We start from the raw sequence: 21625 nt of genomic DNA, 5'->3' as shown, positions 1-21625 counted from the left end.
CTAATTTCCTCAATCTTCAACTAAGTAAAAAACAATGAGAGAACGGAAACATTTTTGGTTTTTAAAAAAGTGTCTGTGAATCCAGCATCTTTTCTCTTGGATAACATTATTTCTTATGCTAAAATCCATAAGCAACAGTCATTTTTTATACACACCTGCTTTACCTTGGCTGGCATGTTTGGAAATCTCTCTTTCTGATGACTTTGCTTTGAAGGATTCAAGGCTGTGCCTGAAAGAGAAATAAAGGGAGTTAGAAACAAAAAATATTATGTTCCCAAAACCTTGATTTTTCCTCTTTCTGACACTGTGAAAATAAATACCTTACTAGTAACATTCATTTCCAAAGCTTAATTTCAATTCCCATTCCTGTGGAATGATTACAAATTTACATATGTGAAATATGCTTCTAGTGATTAAATATAAAAACATACATTTGTTCATTCAAAACATAAATAGCTACTTTAATATTTTTAATGATATGTAACAATAATATAAAGTATAAGGGAGAAAATTGAAATAAAATACAACAATGTTATCAACTGTTTGTAAATATATTTAAAATTTTTACAATTATAAGATTTTTACCTCCTTAGGTTAATTTTTTATGCCATCTTGTGCCATAGGTATTAAAGATGGTTCTGTGTGAATGCAAATGTGTGTGTATGTGTGTGTGTATCAGCCAAATGTAGACTATAAGTCCTGATTTTATAGATCTGTCTGAGCTGAGATAATCTATGTAGCTTCCCATACAAAATTAAAAGCAATTCATATTTTGTTGTCATTGCTAATATTTTGATACACCTTAAAAAATGTTTATTTCACTTGCCATGGGACTCCAAATTCCATTAAGTTGGCAAGTACCAATGCCATCTTACTAGTTAAAGTGATCAGTTTAAGTTTGAACTGATCATAAAGATAGGATTAAGAGTCAAAGGGATCACATAAACAAGACTAGTGTCTGCAAATACTAACTGATAGAATACAAAAGGGAGAGAACCATCCAACATGGGAAGCAGGACACACAGCCAACTCATAGGATGACTAATGCCCTAAACAGCACTCTGGCCTCGGGATCAGCCCTTAAGGCATTCGGACCTGGCTAAAAAGCCCAAGAGGTATTTCAGGCATGGAAAGCCAAGACACTATGGCAAAAAATGACCTAAATGAAAGATCTCTGTGAGTGAGATCCCAGTGGAAAGAATAGGCCATCAAAGAAGGAAGTACCTTTCTCTGAAGGGAGGAAAGAACTTCTACTTTGATTATGCCCTTGTCTAAATAAGGACAGAGTTTGTGAACTCAAGAGGCTTCCATAGCCTTGGCATCTCATGACAAGAGCCTCAGGTGATCACTGACGTCATAAATAAGAGTGTCAATTGTTAAATTAACAACAGGAGTCACTGTGCACTTGCTCCCAATGTAGGATCTTTGTCCTTAATGTGTTGTACTATGAAAATTAACAGGGCAATTAGGCAAGAAAAGAAATTGCAAGCCGGCGCCGTGGCTCAATAGGCTAATCCTCCACCGGGTTCTAGTCCCGGTCGGGGCGCCGGATTCTGTCCCGGTTGCCCCTCTTCCAGGCCAGCTCTCTGCTATGGCCAGGGAGTGCAGTGGAGGATGGCCCAGGTGCTTGGGCCCTGCACCCCATGGGAGACCAGGAAAAGCACCTGGCTCCTGGCTCCTGCCATCGGATCAGCGCGGTGCGCCGGCTGCAGCGGCGGCCATTGGAGGGTGAACCAACGGCAAAGGAAGACCTTTCTCTCTGTCTCTCTCTCTCACTGTCCACTCTGCCTGTCAAAAAAAAAAAAAAAAAAAAAAAACAAAACAAACAAACAAAAAAAAAAAAACAAAGAAATTGCAAACATTTTGAATCAGGTATTGCTATGTAGAAGAAGATCTGAAGTCTGGTTTCTGTAAGGGCCCTAAAAGTCAAAGACCTTAATGAAAAGAGAGAGAGAGCGTATCTCATTGTCATAAAATGGGAGATTCAAAATGGTCTTCTAACAAGACAGTAGAAAGTTGTACATGTATGTCACAACCGGGAAAGAACTGCTGATCATTGGAATATAGATGCAAAATATGACACATAAGGACAACTCAGTTCTACCCTGAAATCTGAAGGATTTTATGGATGTGAAGAAGCCTCCCAATGGTAGCTATCTGAATGGCAGAAATAATATGTGGGAGGAAACTGATGAGAAAATCTAAATCTACGAAGTGACACCTGGAGTTTGGAATGTGTAAGGTTAAAAAACTCCTCCAGGGGCCGGCGCTGTGGCATAGTGGGTAAAGCCACCACCTGCAGTGCCAGCATCCTATGGACACTTGTTCAAGTCCTGGCTGCTCCACTTCTGACCCAATTCTCTGCTATGGCCTGGGAAAGCAGTATAAAATGGCCCAAGTCCTTGGGCCCCTGCACCCAGAAGAAGCTCCAGGCTCCTGACTTTAGATCAACACAGCTCTGACCATTGCAGCCATTGGTGAGTGAACCAGTGGATGGAAGACACTCACTCTCTCTCTCTCTCTGCCTCTCTCTGCTTCTCTGTAACTCTGCCTTTCAAATAAATAAATAAATCTTTAAAAAAATTCCTCCATGATGTCATGATGGGAGTGGGGGTGGGAGGGTGGGTATGGGGGGAAGAAATGCTATATTCCTAAAGCTGTACCTATGAAATTTGTATTCATTAAATAAAAGCTTTCTTAACAAAATTCCTCCAAAATAAAACCATCCCACTAAACAATAAAATTTCAAGCAAAAATAGGCAAAAATCAATTATTTGGATAACTGGTGAATCTGTCTATGGCAACAGCAAAGAAAGACTAAATCTGTTTATGCATTTTCAGTTAGGAGCTTCAACTGCTAATTCAGCAAGTAGCTTCCACAGGACACAACCTGTTCAGTAGACTGGTATGTCCAAGGAATCCACACGTCTTACTTTAAATGATTTCCGTAATGAATCTTTTCAAAATGATAATTTAATTCAAGGCATCAACTCAATAGATTACAATTAAAGAATGCTATTTTCTTTAATAAAGGACAAAGAGTATAGTAGTATTTCCATCATCTCAGACTTACCTCTTTCTGGAGGGCACTTCAAGAAAATTTATGAAAAAATGGAATTTAAAGATGTTTATTTTGGTTCCAACAGTGTTTGAAATCCACATACTTGGCCGGCGCCACAGCTCACTTGGCTAATCCTCCGTCTGCAGCGCCAGCACCCTGGGTTCTAGTCCCAGTTGGGGCGCCGGATTCTGTCCTGGTTGCTCCTCTTCCAGTCCAGCTCTCTGCTGTGGCCCGGAAAGGCAGTGGAGGAAGGCCCAAGTGCTTGGGCCCTGCACCCCATGGGAGACCAGGAGGAAGCACCTGGCTCCTGGCTTTGGATTGGCACAACGCGCCAGCCATAGCAGCCACTTGGGGATGAACCAACAGAAAAGGAAGACCTTTCTCTCTGTCTCTGTCTCACTGTCTAGCTCTGCCTGTCAAAAAAAAAAAAAAAAAAAAGACATCCACATACTTTTTATGAAAAAATCATTCATAAATAGTTTTAAAACCCCACACATGCATGAATTTCAAAAATTTTGGCACCAAAATAAACTCATCTGTGAATTCAATTTTTCTAAAAACTTTTCGATGTGTCTTCATTCTAAGGCAGTCAATGATTATCTTCCCACCAATTAGCTAACCTCACAATGTAAAAAAAAAAAGAAATCAATCTTGCATGTGCAACAGACTAAGAGAAGAATGTGAAATTTTTGTCTATTTAAAGTACAAATCATTCTCTGCTGCATAAACAAATGGAGAGTGTAAATATACTCTGAAATATATTCCAGAACACTGAAGTATAAAACATTGCCCATGAGTCCTATTAAATTGGTGTGAGTTTATATTGTGAACAGCAAGCCCTGTGGGTGGTTCGGTGGTTGGAAAAGGCTCAGATAATAAAATAGCATTGAATATACAGTTCCCAGGGATTTGATCAGTCAGCTTTAAAGTCACACATTCTAATGCAGTAAACCAAGTCAAGAAATAATGTGCAAAAGACAAAAGGGATTAGCCAAATTATACAGTTAATATCATGATGGAAGCCTAGGAAGTAATATCCTGTTAATATGAAAAATCTACATAATAAAAATCAATCTGAAGGTACAGCTTTCTCATACAAATCTCTCAACATTTCTTCTTTATATGTGCAAAGCTTATTTGGGTGTTAGGAAGAGGCTTATGTACACTAAATATATTAACAAACAACAGGTGTGCAAATATACAGAATGGAGAATACACCTGGATTGGGATGAGCATTGGCCCAGCAGTTAAGACATCCCTTGAGACACCTGTGTTCCACACTGGAGTGCCTGTGTTCCAATTCAGTCTCTGCTCTTAATTCCAGTTTCCTGTTAATGCAGACCCATGGAGGCATCAGGTATTGGCTCAAGTACTTAGGTTCCTGCCACCTACATGGGAGACTGGGATGGAATTCCTTGCTCCTGACTTTGGCTTGGTCCAAACCTCAACTGTGGCAGACATTCAGGGAGTAAACCAGTGGATAGGAAAACATCTCTTCCTCTCAAAATAAATAAACTAAATAAATATTATATTACATATATATATATATATGGAAGAACCACAGGATAATGAATAAAAGATTTTCTATCTGAATAACCCTGAATCTACAACAAAAGGCTCACTCAAGATTATTATTGTTGAAGTGAATAAATCTCAGTGGAATAAATAGAACAGGTGATACTAAGACTTTATTTTACTGAAAAAAGAGAAGACTTTGTGAACTTTATCAGATTTTTCTAAGTAAGTGAGGACACAAAAACAAATAAGACAAATGGAAAGAATGAGCGTGCTGGGGAATGGATGGTCAGCAAGCAAGGTTGAGCTGTGGCTTAACACCAGCACTAAAAGGAAAGTCCCAGGCTTCTTCTGGAGGTATCATTTGCACCAAGATAGAGGGAAGCCAATTACAGTTTTACTTCAAATAACACAACAAGACAAAGGGTAGCATTATCTTTCTTCATTGTTTAGGACTCAAAGTGATTTAGAGTTGTGTCAGAAAGTTGATTCTATTGGTTGCCAAAAATGAAATATTTTAAAAAGTAAAGTTGTAATGAACAGTTTTAAAAAAAGAAAACAAAAGTGTAAAGTGGTAGAAAGGACTCTGTTGAATTTTAGTCAATAAGGGGGGAAAGAATCACCAAAAAATGTGAAGTTGCAAGGTCCCCTCCAGATAAAAGTGATAGGTAAGGAATCACAGACCTACCTTGACAAGTCAATGTCTTGGATATAAAGCAATATTTACATTTACAAATTACAATTCCTTGAAGATGGATTTGGAGCCACATGATAAGAATAAGTGCTTACCATGGTTTGTAATTAAGTGGATAGCTCGATGATGTCCCATCTCCTGGAGAATCTGTAAAAGGTCTCCGATGGTTTTGTTTTTCTGTGCACAGGACCAAAGTAACTCTCTTGTCCCACTTTTACCTTGGTCTACATATTTCTCAATAAGACGAACATCTAGCCAACTGTTTGAAAGCCGCTCCGCTGTGGAAATTGCAGTAGAAAGAAGCAAATATTTTATCTTTATTGGAATACTTCTTCTTGTGTGCCTTACGTTTTACTCAATTTTACTTGCAACTTTTTATTTTGAATTTATTTTTTATTTTGAATTTTCCTTCTATGTTCATTTAACTGTAACTCTTCTATAAGAAAGAACTATCATATCTCCCTCCCCCCTTATTTTATTTATTCACTTTTTCATTTATATAAGTATGGACTTTTGGTTAGTGATTTCATTCTGTAGGTTGAAGTTCAATACTAGGATTATTTGTTTTGTTGCTAAAATTGTTCTATCCTTGTCCACATTGGTTGGCTCTTGTGTTCTTTTAACAATTTTTTTTCTTAATTCTTTTTTTTAGCACTTCCTTATTTGCTTGCTGTACAAGGTACTCTGGGTTCATTTTGTGTTTCCCCTTCTGCAGCACTGTAATTATTTGTTCAAGGATTCTGGACTTTATTGGACAACGGTACTGGATGTGATAGGGTTTCATTGCCTCTAGGCCCTTTAAATAAATGCACAGACACTAACCCCCTGCATCTGTATTTCTCAATCTCTGTGTACCCATATTAAAAACCAAGAGTTTATCCTGATACCTCTGATTCCAATCCAACCATTCAGGCTGTGGTCTAGTCTTCCTTAATTTATTATTCCATTGTTGAATAGAAAGAAACTGCTCTTGCTATGGACACCATATTTACTTGTTTGATTCTACTAAACACACAGATAATTTTGAGAATTGCTAACCCACATCCCTGTGAAAAACACATGAACCAAATTAGAGCACAGTGATCCTTTTTGGCCTTAGCCCCTCAAGCATCCAGTTAAGATGCAGTTTTCTGAAGTTACTGAAATTAATGCTTTTCTTCCTCATCCCCTTATCACTCATTTGCAGTACACTTAGACTCAGCTGTTGATGCTTTCATGGAATGGTGTTTAAGATGTTTGTTTCACATTGTACTAATGTGCATTTTTGAGGAGTTAAAAGCTACTATCTGGTAAGAAATGGAAAATATTTCACTAGTATCCTAGGTTTTTAATTGCTCAAAAATGGTGCATCTGAGTTATTTATGGTCTGATATAAGTATTTTAGAGCTGTACTGAACATACAGAGGTACTTTAAAAAGTTCACAGAAAATGGAAGAAAACAGGTTTATTTTGATGCAAAAACATTTGGAAATCCTTATGCTAAGTTTCCAAAAAGTTCATGGAAATGTGTATTATGAAAAACTATGCATACATTTCAAAATTTCTTTATGCTGAAGTAAACCTATCTTTTAATTGTATTTTCCACAAAATTGTAATAACATCCTTGTTTACTAAATTTGGTTTCTCTTCCCTGGCCTGCCAACTATATGAACACTGACTTTAAAATATTTCTTAGTTTCCAAGTTAACATTGCAACGAAAGCTTCCTAAATATTAAATTTCACCAAAGGGAAAGGTTAGGTTTCAACTGTTCCTATTAGAAAATTAATGGGATAATTTATGATTATTAGGCATAACGCACCATACAGATTAGTAATAACAAGTATATGCATACTATGATAGGCTTATTTTTTTTTTCACAGGCAGAGTTAGAGAGAGACATAAAGAAAGGTCTTCCTTTTCTGTTGGTTCACCTCCCAAGTGGCCGCTACGGCCGGCGCGCTGCACCGTTCCGAAGCCAGGAGCCAGGTGCTTACTCCTGGTCTCCGTGCGGGTGCAGGGCCCAAGCACTTGGGCCATCCTCCACTGCCTTTCCGGGCCACAGCAGAGAGCTGGACTGGAAGAGGAACAACTGGGACAGAATCCAGCACCCCAACTGGGACTAGAACCCAGGGTGCCAGCGCTGCAGGCAGAGGATTAGCCAAGTGAGCTGTGGCACCGGCCGATAGGCTTATTTTTTAAATACAATAATTAATTCTATATTTTAAGAGTTCCTAAAAAATTATTTATTTACTTGTTGAGTTTATTTGAAAGGCAGAGAGAGAGAGAGACAGAGATCTCCCATCCATTGGTTCACTTCCCAAATGCCTGCAACAGCTGGGGTAAGGTCAGGCTGAAGCCAGGAGCTGAGAATTCAATCCAAGCCTCGCACACGAGTAGCAGGACCCAGCTACTTGAGCCATCACCTGCTGCCTCCTAGGGGGTGCATTAGCCAAAAGCTGGAGCCAACAGAGGAGCTGGAACTGGAGCCCAGGCACTCAAATGTGGAACATGAACTTCCCAAGTGGCATCTTAACTCCTGTGCCAAACACTGGTACCCCTCTGCACTTTGAATATTTGCAGTAAGCCACATGCATGTGATTTATCAGGAGTGAAGAGGGAAGATGCTCTGTGGGCTATCGCAGTCAGGGAAGGTAGTAAAGGTGACCAGACATCTGCTACCTCCATAACAGGGGTGGATGGGGGCAAGGTTTAACTAGGCAGAGGGAAGAGTGAAGGAAGTGGGATTGGTCCAGAAATGGGGAAAGGGAATGAGGGAACAGAGAGGAGACCAGCATGCTTAAAGCAGAAGGTTCGTGTTAAAGAAAAGGAGAAGATGCCCCATGAAGTCTCCACATTACCTCTGTGTCTCCAGGAACATGCTTAGCATATAGTAGCTATTTACTGAATAACAGACACAGGTCTTGAACTTAAACTTCCTTCTGAAAGCAATGGGACCTGACTAAGATGTCCAAGAAAGTGACATAAAAACAGAAGCTTTACATTTTGCAAGATCCATCTGGTAGCAATAGCAGCAGGAATCTTGTATATAATATTTATACATTAAAAGGTGGACACATTTTATTGTCATAATAAGAAAGGAATAGTTTATTAACAGGATCCAGAGTTAACTTTTTAAGTTTCATGCAGATGTAAGCTTTCCCACATAATTCCATTCCCCATTCTCTATTTTCCCTTTTTCTCAGTTTTGGAATTTCCCTCTCAAAAGTGCAGCAGGCGATGACCCCGTCCTTTCCCATCCCATGACTTAGCTCAGAAACCGCTAAGAGGCACTTGCCCTTAAGCACACTTCCGAGATTCGGCAGAGCAGGAAAACACAGGTGCCAAGCGAGGTGGGGCTTTTAGCTCCCTAACACTGACCAGAAGGCAAAGGCTTCTGAGTTTTCACTAAACACAAAAAAGGCAATATCAGGCAAAGTATTTTTGTAATAGTAAAAGTCCATGGTGAGAAACTAATCTGGCTAAGTTAAAATGGATATTGCCTGCACACATGGATTGCTTCCAGGACTAGAGATGAAATATGTTTTCTCTTTCTCTCACTGGTGATTCACAGTACAACCTTAATAGCTTTCCTCTAATGATGATGCATTCTGAATAGCAAAATCAGTAAGGAGCATTATTAACATCTATAAAATATATAATTCTTTTAGATCCAATTCTATAAAATAGCTCCAATTTGATGCAACAGGAATGCCAACTCTAACATGTTAATTACATTCTTTAATGTTTATAGTTTTCTCCAATTCTTGCTTACTTATTCCCTTCCAGAACACAAAACTTTGTTTACGCAAAATAGAAATCAAATAAAAATAAAAATGAAAGTACTCAATGAGTAATTGTGTTGCTAAGGTTAAGAGCGTTCTCAACAGATAAATTAAGAAAAATACACTGTGTTAAACATTGTTTAAAACATTTTTTGGAAGGTAAGCCTTTTATTGAAAGACATCATGGCATGATGTAAACCAAAAAAAAAAAAAAAAAAAAAAAAAAAAGTCTACCTGAGAAGTTCAGAAACCAGTTTATCTCAACATACTGGTTGCTTAATAATCGCTCAATGTGCACAGGTTCTTGGATGCTGTTTTGAGAGTGTAGGGCTGTCTAGTAGTGCTAACCACTGGGGAATTCAGCTACAGAAATCACATCTCTGTATGCAAATATGTACTGAAGGGGTTTTTTAGAATAATGCAACACACCCCTATTTGGACTCTGTATTTGCCTATGACCACATGCTAAAACCCCTAGAAAATGAAGACTACATTCTAGCAAAGCTTGTTTTCAGGCAGCACAATGGGGAGAACAAAGATACCCCTTTTCATTCTTTCTACAAAGCATACAAAGATACTAGGCAATTTTTCAGAAGGGTCATGGAAGGTAGTTTTGCTTCCAAAAAACTGAAATGAAATTCAAAAGTGTACATTAGCTTTACTCCTCAGACAAAATCATAAGCATTAAAACCCATTAGTTCATAAATTTTACCAGAAATAATACTTGTTCATACTTAAGTTTGTGTACTTTCTACCCCATACCCAAATAAGACTCATATTCCATATCGGGGGAGGCCTGTGCATTATTTCCCCAGTATCCTCTGTAGACCCATGTGAGGACCTACTGTCAACTAACCTCTGGGACAGACCTCAGAGTGGCTTACCCTCAACACTGGCATTGCAATCTACACCTCAAAAGCTGAGTAACGTCAGACCTAAGTGAAGATGAATACTATTTCCTCATGCATTCTTTATCCAGGCTTGTTGTCTGCCTGAAATTAGAAAATCCCTACAAGCAGAAACCACAACAGTGCCTCTAGTACAGTGCTCTATGATTCTGCCCAACAAGGTTTTGGATGTTTAACAGATGTCTGCTTGCTCACTAATGTCGCTCCCCCTCTTCATGGAGGAACGACACTAAACCCTGCCTAGGTTTCCTATCCGAGTCACGGCACCATTATGTCGCTCCCCGTCTTCGTGGAGGAACGACACAGGACCCTGCGCTGTTCTTTTGTCTGCTCGGCCCTCCCCGGGTTTGCTGCTGGTTCTTCCCGGGTTGGCTACCGACCCTTCCACCTCCGTGGAAGGGCGGTTCCCCCTGCCACCTTCCCCACTTCCGCGGGGGAGCGGCACACCACCGGCCGGCTCTCTCGGGGGCTGCTCAGATGTTCCTCAGGTGTTCCCCTTAGATGTTCCTGGTGCATGTTGTCTCTCTCCTCCTTTATAGTCCTCTTCCACCAATCCCAACTCTGCTACCCACACGCCGAGTACGCTGCTCTCCTGCAATCAGGAGCAGGATCAGCTCCTGCAGGTCATCACTCAAGTTGGCGAGAGGCAGCTGCGTAGAAGTTGTTACTCCCTTCTCAGCGCCATATTGTGGGAAAGCAGATGCATAGAATAAGTCTTAATTCCAGTAACAGTCTAGTCCGAGTTGCTCCCCACAACTAACTTACCCAAAATGCAGATATTTATCCAATTCTCTCAATGAGAACAGGAAATAAGGCAAGTAAAAATTCCTGCCCTCATTGTGAAGTGTTTTTTTTTTTTTTTTTTTTGACAGGTAGAGTTATAGACAGTGAGAGAGAAACAGAGAGAAAGGTCTTCCTTCCATTGGTTCACTACCTAAATGGCCACCATGGCCGGCACTGTGCCGAACCAAAGCCAGGAGCAAGGTGCATCTTCCCGGTCTCCCATGTGGGTACAGGCGCCCAAGCACTTGGGCCATCCTCCACTGCCCTCCCAGGTTACAGCAGAGAGCTGGACTGGAAGAGGAGCAACCAGGACTAGAACCCGGCACCCATGGGATGCCAGCGCTGCAGGTGGAGGATTAACCAAGTGAGCCATGGTGCCGGCCCAAGTTTTAAGTAATTAATTCAAACCGTAGGTTAGTTTAGATTAAGTACATTTGGAGTTAAGACTTCACAGTGTGTGATAGGTGATGTAGTATGTTAAGGTTATGTTTTAGTGATGTAGAATATGGGGTGATATATTGCAGTCAAGCTGACTCTTGGTCTCAGGAGCTTTTAGGACCTGTTGAGAGAACCGCAGTTCCTCCATGACAGGCTTCATTTTGAGCCAGAAAAAAGACAGGCCCAAGGGTATGGGTGTGAAACTATTCCTGGAATTTAGATTCTTCCACTTTCCTGTGTGACGCCTAGCCCCCGAGTTGCTCAAATGCATCAATAAAATGCATAAATTTAGGTAATTGCCATATAGAGAATAAGGAACTCGCTTACGTGTGTAGTGACGTATGTACTTGTTTACTCGAGTGTATGAAAATGCTGGGAAGGGGAGAGACAGGGCTTCTCACCTTAGCACTGCACTGCGTCATAGATGCCAGCAGGAGCCCCAGCTAGCTGCAAATAAATCCTCTTGCTGTTGCATCCAGCCTGCCTTTTGTGGGTTGTTTTGGGGAGGATCTCCGATCCGGACTCAACATCATGAAGCTTATTTCTATGTGGACAATAAACACACGCTCACACAAACAAGCATTCACACAAACAAGCATGCACACACACACAGGCACACACACTCAAATATATGAAGTATGAGAGAGTTGCTAAGTTGTATAGAGAACAAAAATAAGGATAATAAGGGAATGGGAGGGTGCCAATTTTTAAAAAGCAGTCATGGTAGATAATACTTGTAGTTAAGCAAAAACATGAAGGAAATGAAGCATACTTCAAAGTGACCTATAGAAAAATACTCCTTGCATGTTCAAGGAGGATAATGTGGCTGGAGTTGAGTAAACAAGAAGGAAAAGAAAGTGGGGGTAAAAAAATAAAAAGCCATGTAGGGGCCAGCGCTGTGGCATAATGGGCTGAAGCCTCCGCCTGTGGCATCCATTCTAGTCCCAGCTGCTTCTCTTCCAATCCAGCTCTCTGCTATGGCCTGGGAAACAGTAGAAGATGGCCCAAGTCCTTGGGCCCCTGCACCCATGTGGGAGACCCAGAAGAAACTCTTGGCTCCTGGCTTCGATCAGCCCAACCGTGGCCACTGCAGCTATCTGGGGAGTGAACCAGCAGATAGAATACCTTTCTCTCTTTCTCTCCCTGTCTGTAACTTTACCTCTCAAATTAAAAAAAAGTCATGTAAGATTTCAGTGTTCGCTTTTTTTTTTTAATTTATTTATTGGAGAGATGGGGTGGGGGAGGGAGGGAGAGAGAGAGCGTGAGCGAGCAAGAGGAGCGACAGAGCTGTCCCATCTGCTGGTCACTCCTCAATGCCTCTGATGAACCAAACTGGGCCAGGGTCAGAGCCAGAGCCAGAAACCAGGAACAGAATCTAGGTATTTGACATCAGTGGCAGGAACCAAATTACTTGGGCTACTACCACTGCCTCCCAGGGCCTGCATTGTTACAAAGCCGGAGTCAGGGGTAGGGAGTCTGGAATCAAATGAAGCACTCTGATATGGGACATAGGCTTCCCAACCATTAGGTTAATGTCTGCCTCCAGTGTCTATGTTTGAAATCAAGCTGCTATACAGCATCTCTGATGTAGATACCAGATACTATTAGGCCCTAGCCTCTCTTCTTATATTAAAATTTCTTTGCAAATCAACCTCTTAGTAAGTTAACTCGCTAAACTGAGGGGGTGGCACGGTGGGCTCCACAGGGTCCTTGATCACAAAACTTATGAAGTCCTTTATTTCCTCTGTAGCTAAAATTTTGATGTTTGATCTTGTCTTGAGGGTTTTTCCAGAAACTGCAGGCTCTGGGCATTGAGTAACTTCCACCTGACTGAATCCCAGTTCGCCATCATCAAAATCTGTCCTCTCTCCCCCAAAATGATGTAATCAACCAATCAAAGGAGGGCCACAAGCACTGTGGGCCAACCAGAGGCTGGCACGTGAGATGAACGTGCACCTCTAAATCCCAACTTCAGTTTGTTTGAGCCTTTACACCCAGCCTCTCAAGGAGCCCAGGAATTACGTGATTTGCTCTGGGCTCTGCTAATAAACACACACTTTTCTCCCAACCACCCTGATGTCAGTGTTTGGCTTGCTGTACTTCAGGCAAGCAGACCCAGGTATGGGGCCTCCACAACACCTGGGGTGAGATGGGGAGCTAGTAGAGGGTTCTAAATAGTGAAATAATATACTTAATGTGTTTAACAGACTCACTGATGGCTGTGTTGTAAAGAAACACAAAGCACAGGTGTTTGGTGTAGCAGTAAGGATGCCATTTGGGATACCCACATTCCATATCAGAGTGCTTAGATTTGAGTCCTGGCTCTGCTTCCAATTCTGGCTTCCTCCCAAGGCAGACCCAAGGAAGTAGCAGGTGATGCCTTCATTCTGACCCAATCCCAGCTGCTGCGGGCATCTGGAGTGAACCAGTGGATAGGAGATCTTGAGATCTCTCTCTCTCCCTCCCCCTCCAAATAAAGTAAATATTAGAAAGAAAGAAAGAAAGAAAGAAAGAAAGAAAGAAAGAAAGAAAGAAAGAAAGAAAGAAAGAAAGAAAGAAAGAAAGAAAGAAAGAAAGAAAGAAAGAAAGAAACTTAAGAAGGGCAAGAGCAGTAGCAGGGCATCCAGTTAGGAGACTGCTAGAATAATCCAGGTAGACTCTGATGGTGATTTGCACCAGGATGGCTGTGGTAACAGTGGTAGAAGCGGTCAGATTATGAGATAAGAACCTGAGGGCAGAGTCAGCAGCATCCTTTGCTGAGAGATGGGATGTGGTTTGTGAGAGAAGGTGAGAAATTAGAAGAGACTCATATTTTTGTCCTGAACAAAGGAAGGTGTTGCCATTAATTTCAGATGTTGTTTTGCAGAGGGTGCAATGCTGGAGATGTCTGTTCAGCAGGCAATTACATGGATGATGCTGACATTCAAGAGAGAGACTCAGGTTAGAAATTTGGGAGATATTAGCATAAAGATGGAATTTATACAAGGTAGCAACTATAGTGAATAAACAGAAGAGATGGAGTCTGTGGACTAAGCCCAGGGGCATTGCAAAAAGACAGGAATCTGTGAGCAGAAAACAAAGAGTTAATGTTTCAGAAGTAGAAGTGCTTTAAGGAAGAAGGAGTGGTCAACTGTGTCAAGAGATAAAGACTGAGTATTGATCACTGGATTTAGTCACAGTGACCTCTGACAAGAGGAATCCCCAGGGGAACACAGATACAGGGTGGTGGCTTAGAGTAGCAGTGAGAACACAGGTAGATGGGAAAAGCAGAGTGGGCACAAAAATAGGTGTTACTGCACCTTCAGGGATGGGAAACACATTTCTCTACTCCTCAAGTGGACACTGTGCAGTAATTTCCTTCCAAAGAGTAAAATATGGGTTGGTAGAGGGAATAATTGTGCAGTATAGACACCTCAGAGACACTATCTCAGCTACAGCTAATATCAACAGTGGTAATTCATGTACATGATATATACACTGATATTATAGGATGAAAATGCACTTCATGCCTATGGTCTTCCTCCACAATCCATAACCTCAGTTTGATCTCAAGAAAAACAACAGGCAAATGTCAATCAAGGAACACTCAACAACAGTCGACGAGTACTGACCAGTACTCCTCAAAACTGTCAAGGTCAACAAAAGAAGAATCTGGAAACCACCACAGTCAAGAGGAGCTGGAGTATACATGACTAGTAAATGCAGTATGAGGGTGGGTGTTTAGTCCAGTGGTTAAGATACCTACATCCCACATGGGAATACCTGGGCTCAATGCCCACTCTAGCTGCTGACTCCAGCTAATGCAGAGCCTGGGAGGCAGCAATGATGGCTCATGTGGGAGACCTGAGTTCCCAGCTTCTGGCTGTTGTGAGCATTTGGAGATTGAATCAGCAAATGAGAGTTCTCTGTGTGTCTATCTGTCTCTTCCTCTCCATCTCTCTGTTTCTCAAGCAAATAAATTTTAAAACCAAATAAAAGAAGTGCAACGTGGTATCCTGGATGAAAACTTATAATATAAAGGATGCCAGGTAAAAGACAAAGGCATGTGAATAAAGTAACGTCTCCACAACAAACACACCCTACTACTGTAAGATGTTAATCACTGGAGAACCTGGGTGCACAGCATATGGGGAGGATTTAGAGAATAGAGAGGAAATCTCTGAACTACCTTCCAATTTTTTCAGTGAATTTAAAACAGTTCTAAACAACAAAGACCACTTAAAATGTAAAATAGCAAAGAGGACATAGGCCTTAGATTCTGCTTAGACTCCTAGTCTGTCACTCAGCAGACTGACTTAAGGCAAATTACTCAAGATCTCTCAGGTCAGTTTCTCTACCTATAACATGTGAAAAGGAGGAGTAAATACGTTATTGAAATGTTGTGGTAAGTCAGTTAGATCACTCGTGCAATTCACAGTGTCTGACACACAGTGAGCACGCAAGTGGAGGCAGCCATTATTATTACTGCTATCATTTTAAATTACTGCACATTCAAATGTACATTTAGTGTGATTTTACATTTAATCTGTTTTAAATAATAATTTATATGATACTTTCCTTTGCTTTTTGAGAGGAAAAAAATAACATCTGACCTAGTGCAAAGTGTCTGTAAAAATGGTTTCTCTCTCAGTGTAAGTGTTGAGGTTTTACCATGTAAGCTACTCCAATTTAATTTAAATAAATGCCAATCTGTGTTAATTTAATGAAGTGAGTTATCATCAGAGGTTCTGTATACACCTTATCATCTCTGTAAAGTAAATAACATTTTCCAATTTGGATTCCCACTTTCACTATAAAGCCAAAAAGTCATCAAAGTCAACTGGATAGCATGCTATCTTCAGATAACACTTTTTAATAACACACCTGACACAAGTGAGCTGAAGAGTAATATGCAGAATATGCTTAAGACAAAAAGAATTAAGTACTGAAAGAATGTAATCAAAGAACTGTAATAGGCAGATGCTATAAAGAAGAGAAATCAGGCTGCACATCAGATTCACTTGGAGAGCTGAGTAAGAAAAATGAAACACACCAGACAGTGACCAAGAAGCTCCAGACCTGGGGCCTGGGCACATGTATATTTAAAAGATTGCATAGGGGTTGGTATTTGGTGCAGTTCAGATGCCAGTTGGGACACTGGCACCCCATCTCAGAGTCCTGGGTTCAAGTCCTGGCTCCACTTTTGATTTAGCTTCCTGCTAATGCTTTTACTGAGACACATCAGATGATGGCTCAAGTACTTGGGGCCCTGCCACCCATATGGTAGACCTGGATTGAATTCTCTAGCCCCTGGCTTGGGGCTGGCCTAGCCCCAGCTGTTGCAGGCATTTGGGAGTAAATCAATGGATACAAGATTTCTCTGTCTCTGTCTCTCTGTCTTCCTCTCTCTGACTTTCAAATAAATAATTTTTAAAATGGAGTAAAAGGCAATTGCACAGGTGATTCCAGTTTGGGAAGGACTGGCTTACATTATCCCCCACACACTGACCGTATAATGAAGGCTGCTATATGATCTGCCTTCGTCTGAGCTTCCTTTCTAACCGTAGCCTGATACGCAACATCATCAAGAATCATGATTGGCCTCAGACAGTTGTGCCTGTAACCATCACAGTTGTTTTCTATTTGGAGTTGTGGGCCGTATGTACCTTCAGGCGCCCAGCTGTCCTGAGCACAGAGGGGCCTGTCACTTTGGTTCAGTTCTCCATCATTCTCTCCTCCCTCGTCAAAGGTTTTCCTTCTCCTTTTCCCTTCCCTTCTTTCTCCCTTGCCTACACCCACAGGCAAACTCAGCATGTTCACCCAGGGAAGCTGACCTTTACACCCTGAACTGGACCAGCCTGCCCTTCTTGCTGAACCAACAACTTGTGAAACTGCTGGTCAGTTCCAGCTATGTGGAGCAGGCGGTCAGTAGATACAGCTCCCTGTACAATGAATACTAGCTGGAGAATCAAAGACTAAGCCTTCTGGATCCTTCCCCTAGAAGAGAATATACAAAGTGGCAATGGGCAGACTATATATAAAATAGAACTCTAGTCAGAACACACATCAACCAACCCAAAAAGCCAACCCACTATCTTATAGTAACTCATCCAAGAAGTCAAACTGCTACCTGTAACAAGTCCAGGAAGCCAAATAATCCTTGTAGCAGTTGGTTCCAATCAGGAATAACCAACAGCTTCCTTAATCTTAATCTGTCAACTTTCAATTTAGGACCAATTGGATAAAGCCAAATATGTACCCCTTAACACTTTGCCATGCCAATAACCTGCAATCAGGCATTCCCAAAGCTTTCCCATCCTCTCCCTGCCTTTTTAATCAGTCAAATGCTCAATAACAGTGGCTGGCTGACCCGCTTTGAATAGCCTGTGCTTGTTCTCATTTATGTGATCTTCTTTTATTTCCACAACCAGGAAAACAAGGTGACCAGGGGCAGCTGTACTTGAGCGAGGCTCTGAGGTGCAGCTGTAAAGAACAAAGCAGTGAGGGGATGTTTGAAGTGGCTGTGGTTAAGGGCACATGCTTGAATTGCCAGGTTCAAGTCCTGGCCCCGCCACTTCCCGCAGTGTGAACCTAGGTGAGTTACTACAGTCTCCTAACCTATTATAACATGGGGAGAATAATAGCACCTGAATCGCTAGCAGGGTGATTGATGGGGTTATACGAGATAAGCCATGTAAAGCATGAGTGTCAAGGGGCCAGCACTGTGGCGTAGAAGGTTAACCCTCTACCTGCAGTATTGGCATCCCACATGGGTGCCAGTTCAAGTTCTGGCTGCTCCACTTCAGATCCAGCTCCCTGCTAATGCAACTATGAAGGCAGCAGAAAATGGCCCAAGTGCTTAGGGCCCTGCACCAACGTGGGAGATCCAGAAGCAGCTCCTGACTCCTGGTTTCAATCTAGGCCATCCCTGGGTTCTGCAGCCATTTGGGGAGTGAGCCAGCAGACAGAAGATAACTCTGTCTCCCCTTCTATCTCTACCTTTCAAATAAATAAATCTTTTTTTAAAAAATGAGTGCCTGGGTTACATTGCCAGGAAGAGAGAGAGGGAGGTGCTGGGAGATACTGCCTATTCACTTGATCACTCCCCTCAATGCCTGCAATAGCTGGAGATAGGCCAGGCTGAAGTCAGGAGCTAGGAACTCAACCAGGTCTCCTGGACATGGTTGTCAGGAGTACTTAGGCCATGACCTGCTGCCTTCCAGGATCTGCATTAGCAGGAAGCTGGGATAGGGAGCTGGAGCAGGAACTCAAAGCCAGATATAGTAAGTGGGCTGCTTAACCACTAGACCAACTGGCTTCCTGCCCCTTTCGGATGGCATAGATGTTCTTCCATTTTCATCACCTCTAGCAGCCTGCTTCACACACTGATGACACATACCTGGGTCCAGACAAAAAAATCTTCTCCTTCCACAAAGTCAGTAACTCTTGGAAATATGTGGGTGCAAATACAGATCATGCCCTGATTTCTTCTCAGAGAGATCTGATGGGTGAGGGGTCTTCTCCTTTAAATGCATACTGGAAATCTATGTTTTTCCAGAAAGCAGAGTAAGGTACACTTCTCTAAGATTTTTACTCCAGCAGTGCTATAATTTCAAGTTACAGAACTTAAAATAGATAAACAATCTTTATAAAGCTAGAGGCCATGGTAGGTGTTGCAGCACTGTGGGTTAGGCTGGCACTTGGATTCCAGCATCTCCTATCAGAGTGCAGGCTGAGCCCCAGGTGCTCTGCTTCTGATCTAGCTCTTTGCTGATGCACCTGGGGGAAGCAGTGGATGATGGCAGAAGTACATGAGCCCCCATCACCCATGTGAGAGACCTGGATGGAGTTTCTGGCTTCTGTCTTAATCCTAGCCCAGCCCTGGGAGTGAACCAGCAGATGAAAGACCTATCCTTCTCTCTCCCTCTCTCTCCCTCTCTCCCCCTCTCTCCTCTCTTCTCTCCCTCTCTCTGTGACTCTGCCTCTCAAATAAACAGACAGGCAGAGTGGACAGTGAGAGAGAGAGAGAGAGAGAGAGAAAGGTCTTCCTTTTCCGTTGGTTCACTCCACAATGGCCGCTGCCGCCGGCGCGCTGCGGTAGGCGCATCCCGCTGATCCGAAGCCAAGAGCCAGGTGCTTCTCCTGGTCTCCCATGCGGGTGCAGGACCCAAGCACTTGGGCCATCCTCCACTGCACTCCCTGGCCACAGCAGAGAGCTGGACTGGAAGAGGAGCAACTGGGACAGAATCCAGCGCCCCGACCGGGACTAGAACCCAGGGTGCCGGCGCCGCAGGTGGAGGATTAGCCTAGTGAGCCACTGCACCGGCTAATAAATAAATCTTAAAAACAAAACCAACTTGGAGTCCTATGCCACAATTCCATAAAGTGTGGCTATATCGTTTATCAACAACAAAGAGAACTTTCTCCTAAGAAACACTATTTCAGACAACTAAGTTGTTTCGATATGATCGTATTTATTGTCAATTAACGTTAAATACGACACCATGGGTTATCCGATCTAACCCCAAACACCTGTACTTAAGAGAGACTTGTGGGGCTTCAATACCGCAGGCCGGGCAAGCTGGGAATGGCTGGTAAACCTAGGAAGCTTACAGTGGGCTTGTCCTTCTCAAGCCTCAGCTCACTGGACGATGGGCAGCGAGCCGCACAGTCTCTCTGAAAGAGAAGGGGGAGCTCATGTCTGGGTCTTCGGGAGTAACTGGGCCCTTCCCAGGCACGGGACGGGGCAGGTGTCCCTGCCTGGAGCTCCGGGGGCCGCGCCAGCCCCAGGAGTCCAGGGCGGCGCTGAGCGGGCCCCGGAGCTCCGCTCCCCCCTCGCCCCGCCGCCGCCCAGGCCGCACTCACCCAGGCCGCGCCAGCCCATCGCGCCGTCGCAGCTGTCCAGGACCGCGCACAGCTCGCCCAGCAGCGTGGGCGGCAGGTCGAAGAGCAGAGTGTGCGGCGACAGCGCGCCGCGGGCCCCGCCGCGCCCCGCCATGGCTCGGCCGCCGGAGACCCGCACGCGGCGCCCGGGCCCCTCTGCACGCCCTGCGAGGCGCCGCTAGCCAACCACGGAAGTCCCGCTCCCACCACGGCGGCCGAGCCCTTGGAACACGCCGTGCCCGGGCCCTCGAAGGGGCGGGCCCCACATGACGCAGAGCACCGCTCCCTTTAGATGCCCCTGTAGGACGCTGGGCCGCGGCCGGGTCTGCCTGCCTCTGGCTGGCCTCTTCTCGGGGGTGCTTTCGGTGCTCAGTGGTCCTTCGGTTGCCCTAGGTGTGGGAGAGGGGAGACTGAGCAGAGCTGGAGAGGGACTGTAAGTGCAGAACCCAGGGAGAGCCTGCCACCCCCGTCTGCCTGCCCTGGCAGGGACGGCTGTAGGGTGTGTGATTTCGAGTTACCCACACTTGGGAAACGCATGACGACCAGCACTCTGCACGTTTTGGTACACTTTCCTCCCAGGCTGTCCCGGAATTTAAACATGAAAAACTTGCGTAGGTGGCTTACTGACAAAGACAAGCAGAGCCACCAATAACAGCGAAACGAAAGCGAGCCCACCCACATCAGAGTAAAACCGGTCCTTTTCTCCTGGGGGCAGCCCCTCCTCCTCGAGGCTCCGGTTTATTAACTTCTCTTCCCCTGGGGCTACCCTGATGAAATGGTGTTCCACCACGTTTTCCTTCCTCAAAGTGTTTCACAGACTCTTCCGTTTGCTTTCAACAAGGCGTTTGAGTAAAAGCGGACTGTTTTGAAATCGTCTGCTGTAACCCTGGACATGATGCAACTGCTATGGACAACACGAGAGCTGCCCAGTTAGCAGTTCCCTTAAGATGCTCACACCCCACATCCTAGTGCCCGGATTCTGTTCTTGCCTCTGACTCCTCACTCCAGCTTCCTGCTTATGCAGCCCCAGGGGGGGCAACAGTCATAGGTCAGGTAATGGGATCCCTACTGTCTCCTGGAGACCTGGATTGTGTTCCCCGGGTCCTGGCTTTCACATTTATCCAGCCATGACATTTGGCTTGGAGTGGACCAGCAGTTGGGAGCTTCTCAACTTCAAAAACAAATAAAAATAGATAAAATTATAAATGGAGATGCTTCCAAAGTGGTGAGAAAAATCCCAACAACCCCCTAGACTGGAAGAGTGGATAATGGCGATCGAATTAAAAGTACCAGCGCCCCCTAGAGATAAACAATGGTGATACACCGTCCTTTCCTCCCTCTACCCAAATTGTCAGTGATTCTCAGAGAAGGTAGTCCATAAAAATATCTTTGAAAATTGGTGGAGAGGTCGCCGTTGTGGCGTAGCGAGTTAAGCCACCGCATGCAATGCTGGCATTCCACATGAGAGCTTCGGTTGGAGTCCCAACTGCTCCACTTCCGATCCAGCTCGCTGCTAATGAGCCTGGAAAAGCAGCAGATGACCCAAGGATTCGGGCCCCTGCACCCGTGTGAGTGGCCTGAATGAAGCTCCTGGCTCCTGG

General features: G+C 43.6%; 1 protein-coding gene across 6 annotated transcripts in view; it reads right to left on the bottom strand.

The window, feature by feature from the left end:
• IRAK3 (interleukin 1 receptor associated kinase 3) overlaps positions 1-20535 on the bottom strand; it is a 65218-nt gene extending 44683 nt beyond the window's left edge. The window contains exons 1-4 of one of the 6 annotated variants that reach the window (XM_051845651.2): positions 20007-20146; positions 19755-19817; positions 5366-5548; positions 156-229 (exon numbers count right to left, since the gene is read on the bottom strand). In XM_051845651.2, coding sequence (XP_051701611.2) covers positions 156-229; positions 5366-5405 — 114 coding nt within the window. In that variant the 5' untranslated portion in view covers positions 5406-5548; positions 19755-19817; positions 20007-20146. Of the gene's footprint in view, positions 1-155; positions 230-5365; positions 5549-11563; positions 11747-19754; positions 19818-20006 lie in introns of those variants that run through there. The other 5 variants (XM_051845649.2, XM_008256751.4, XM_051845653.2 and 2 more) reach the window with 5 other exon arrangements.
• Positions 20536-21625: the final 1090 nt, after the last annotated feature.

Source organism: Oryctolagus cuniculus, chromosome 11, assembly GCF_964237555.1.
Source record: "Oryctolagus cuniculus chromosome 11, mOryCun1.1, whole genome shotgun sequence".
In the NCBI taxonomy this organism is placed as follows: Eukaryota; Metazoa; Chordata; class Mammalia; order Lagomorpha; family Leporidae; genus Oryctolagus; species Oryctolagus cuniculus.
Note: the sequence above shows the minus strand (reverse complement) of the source record. Positions and strands in the feature narration are given on the sequence as shown.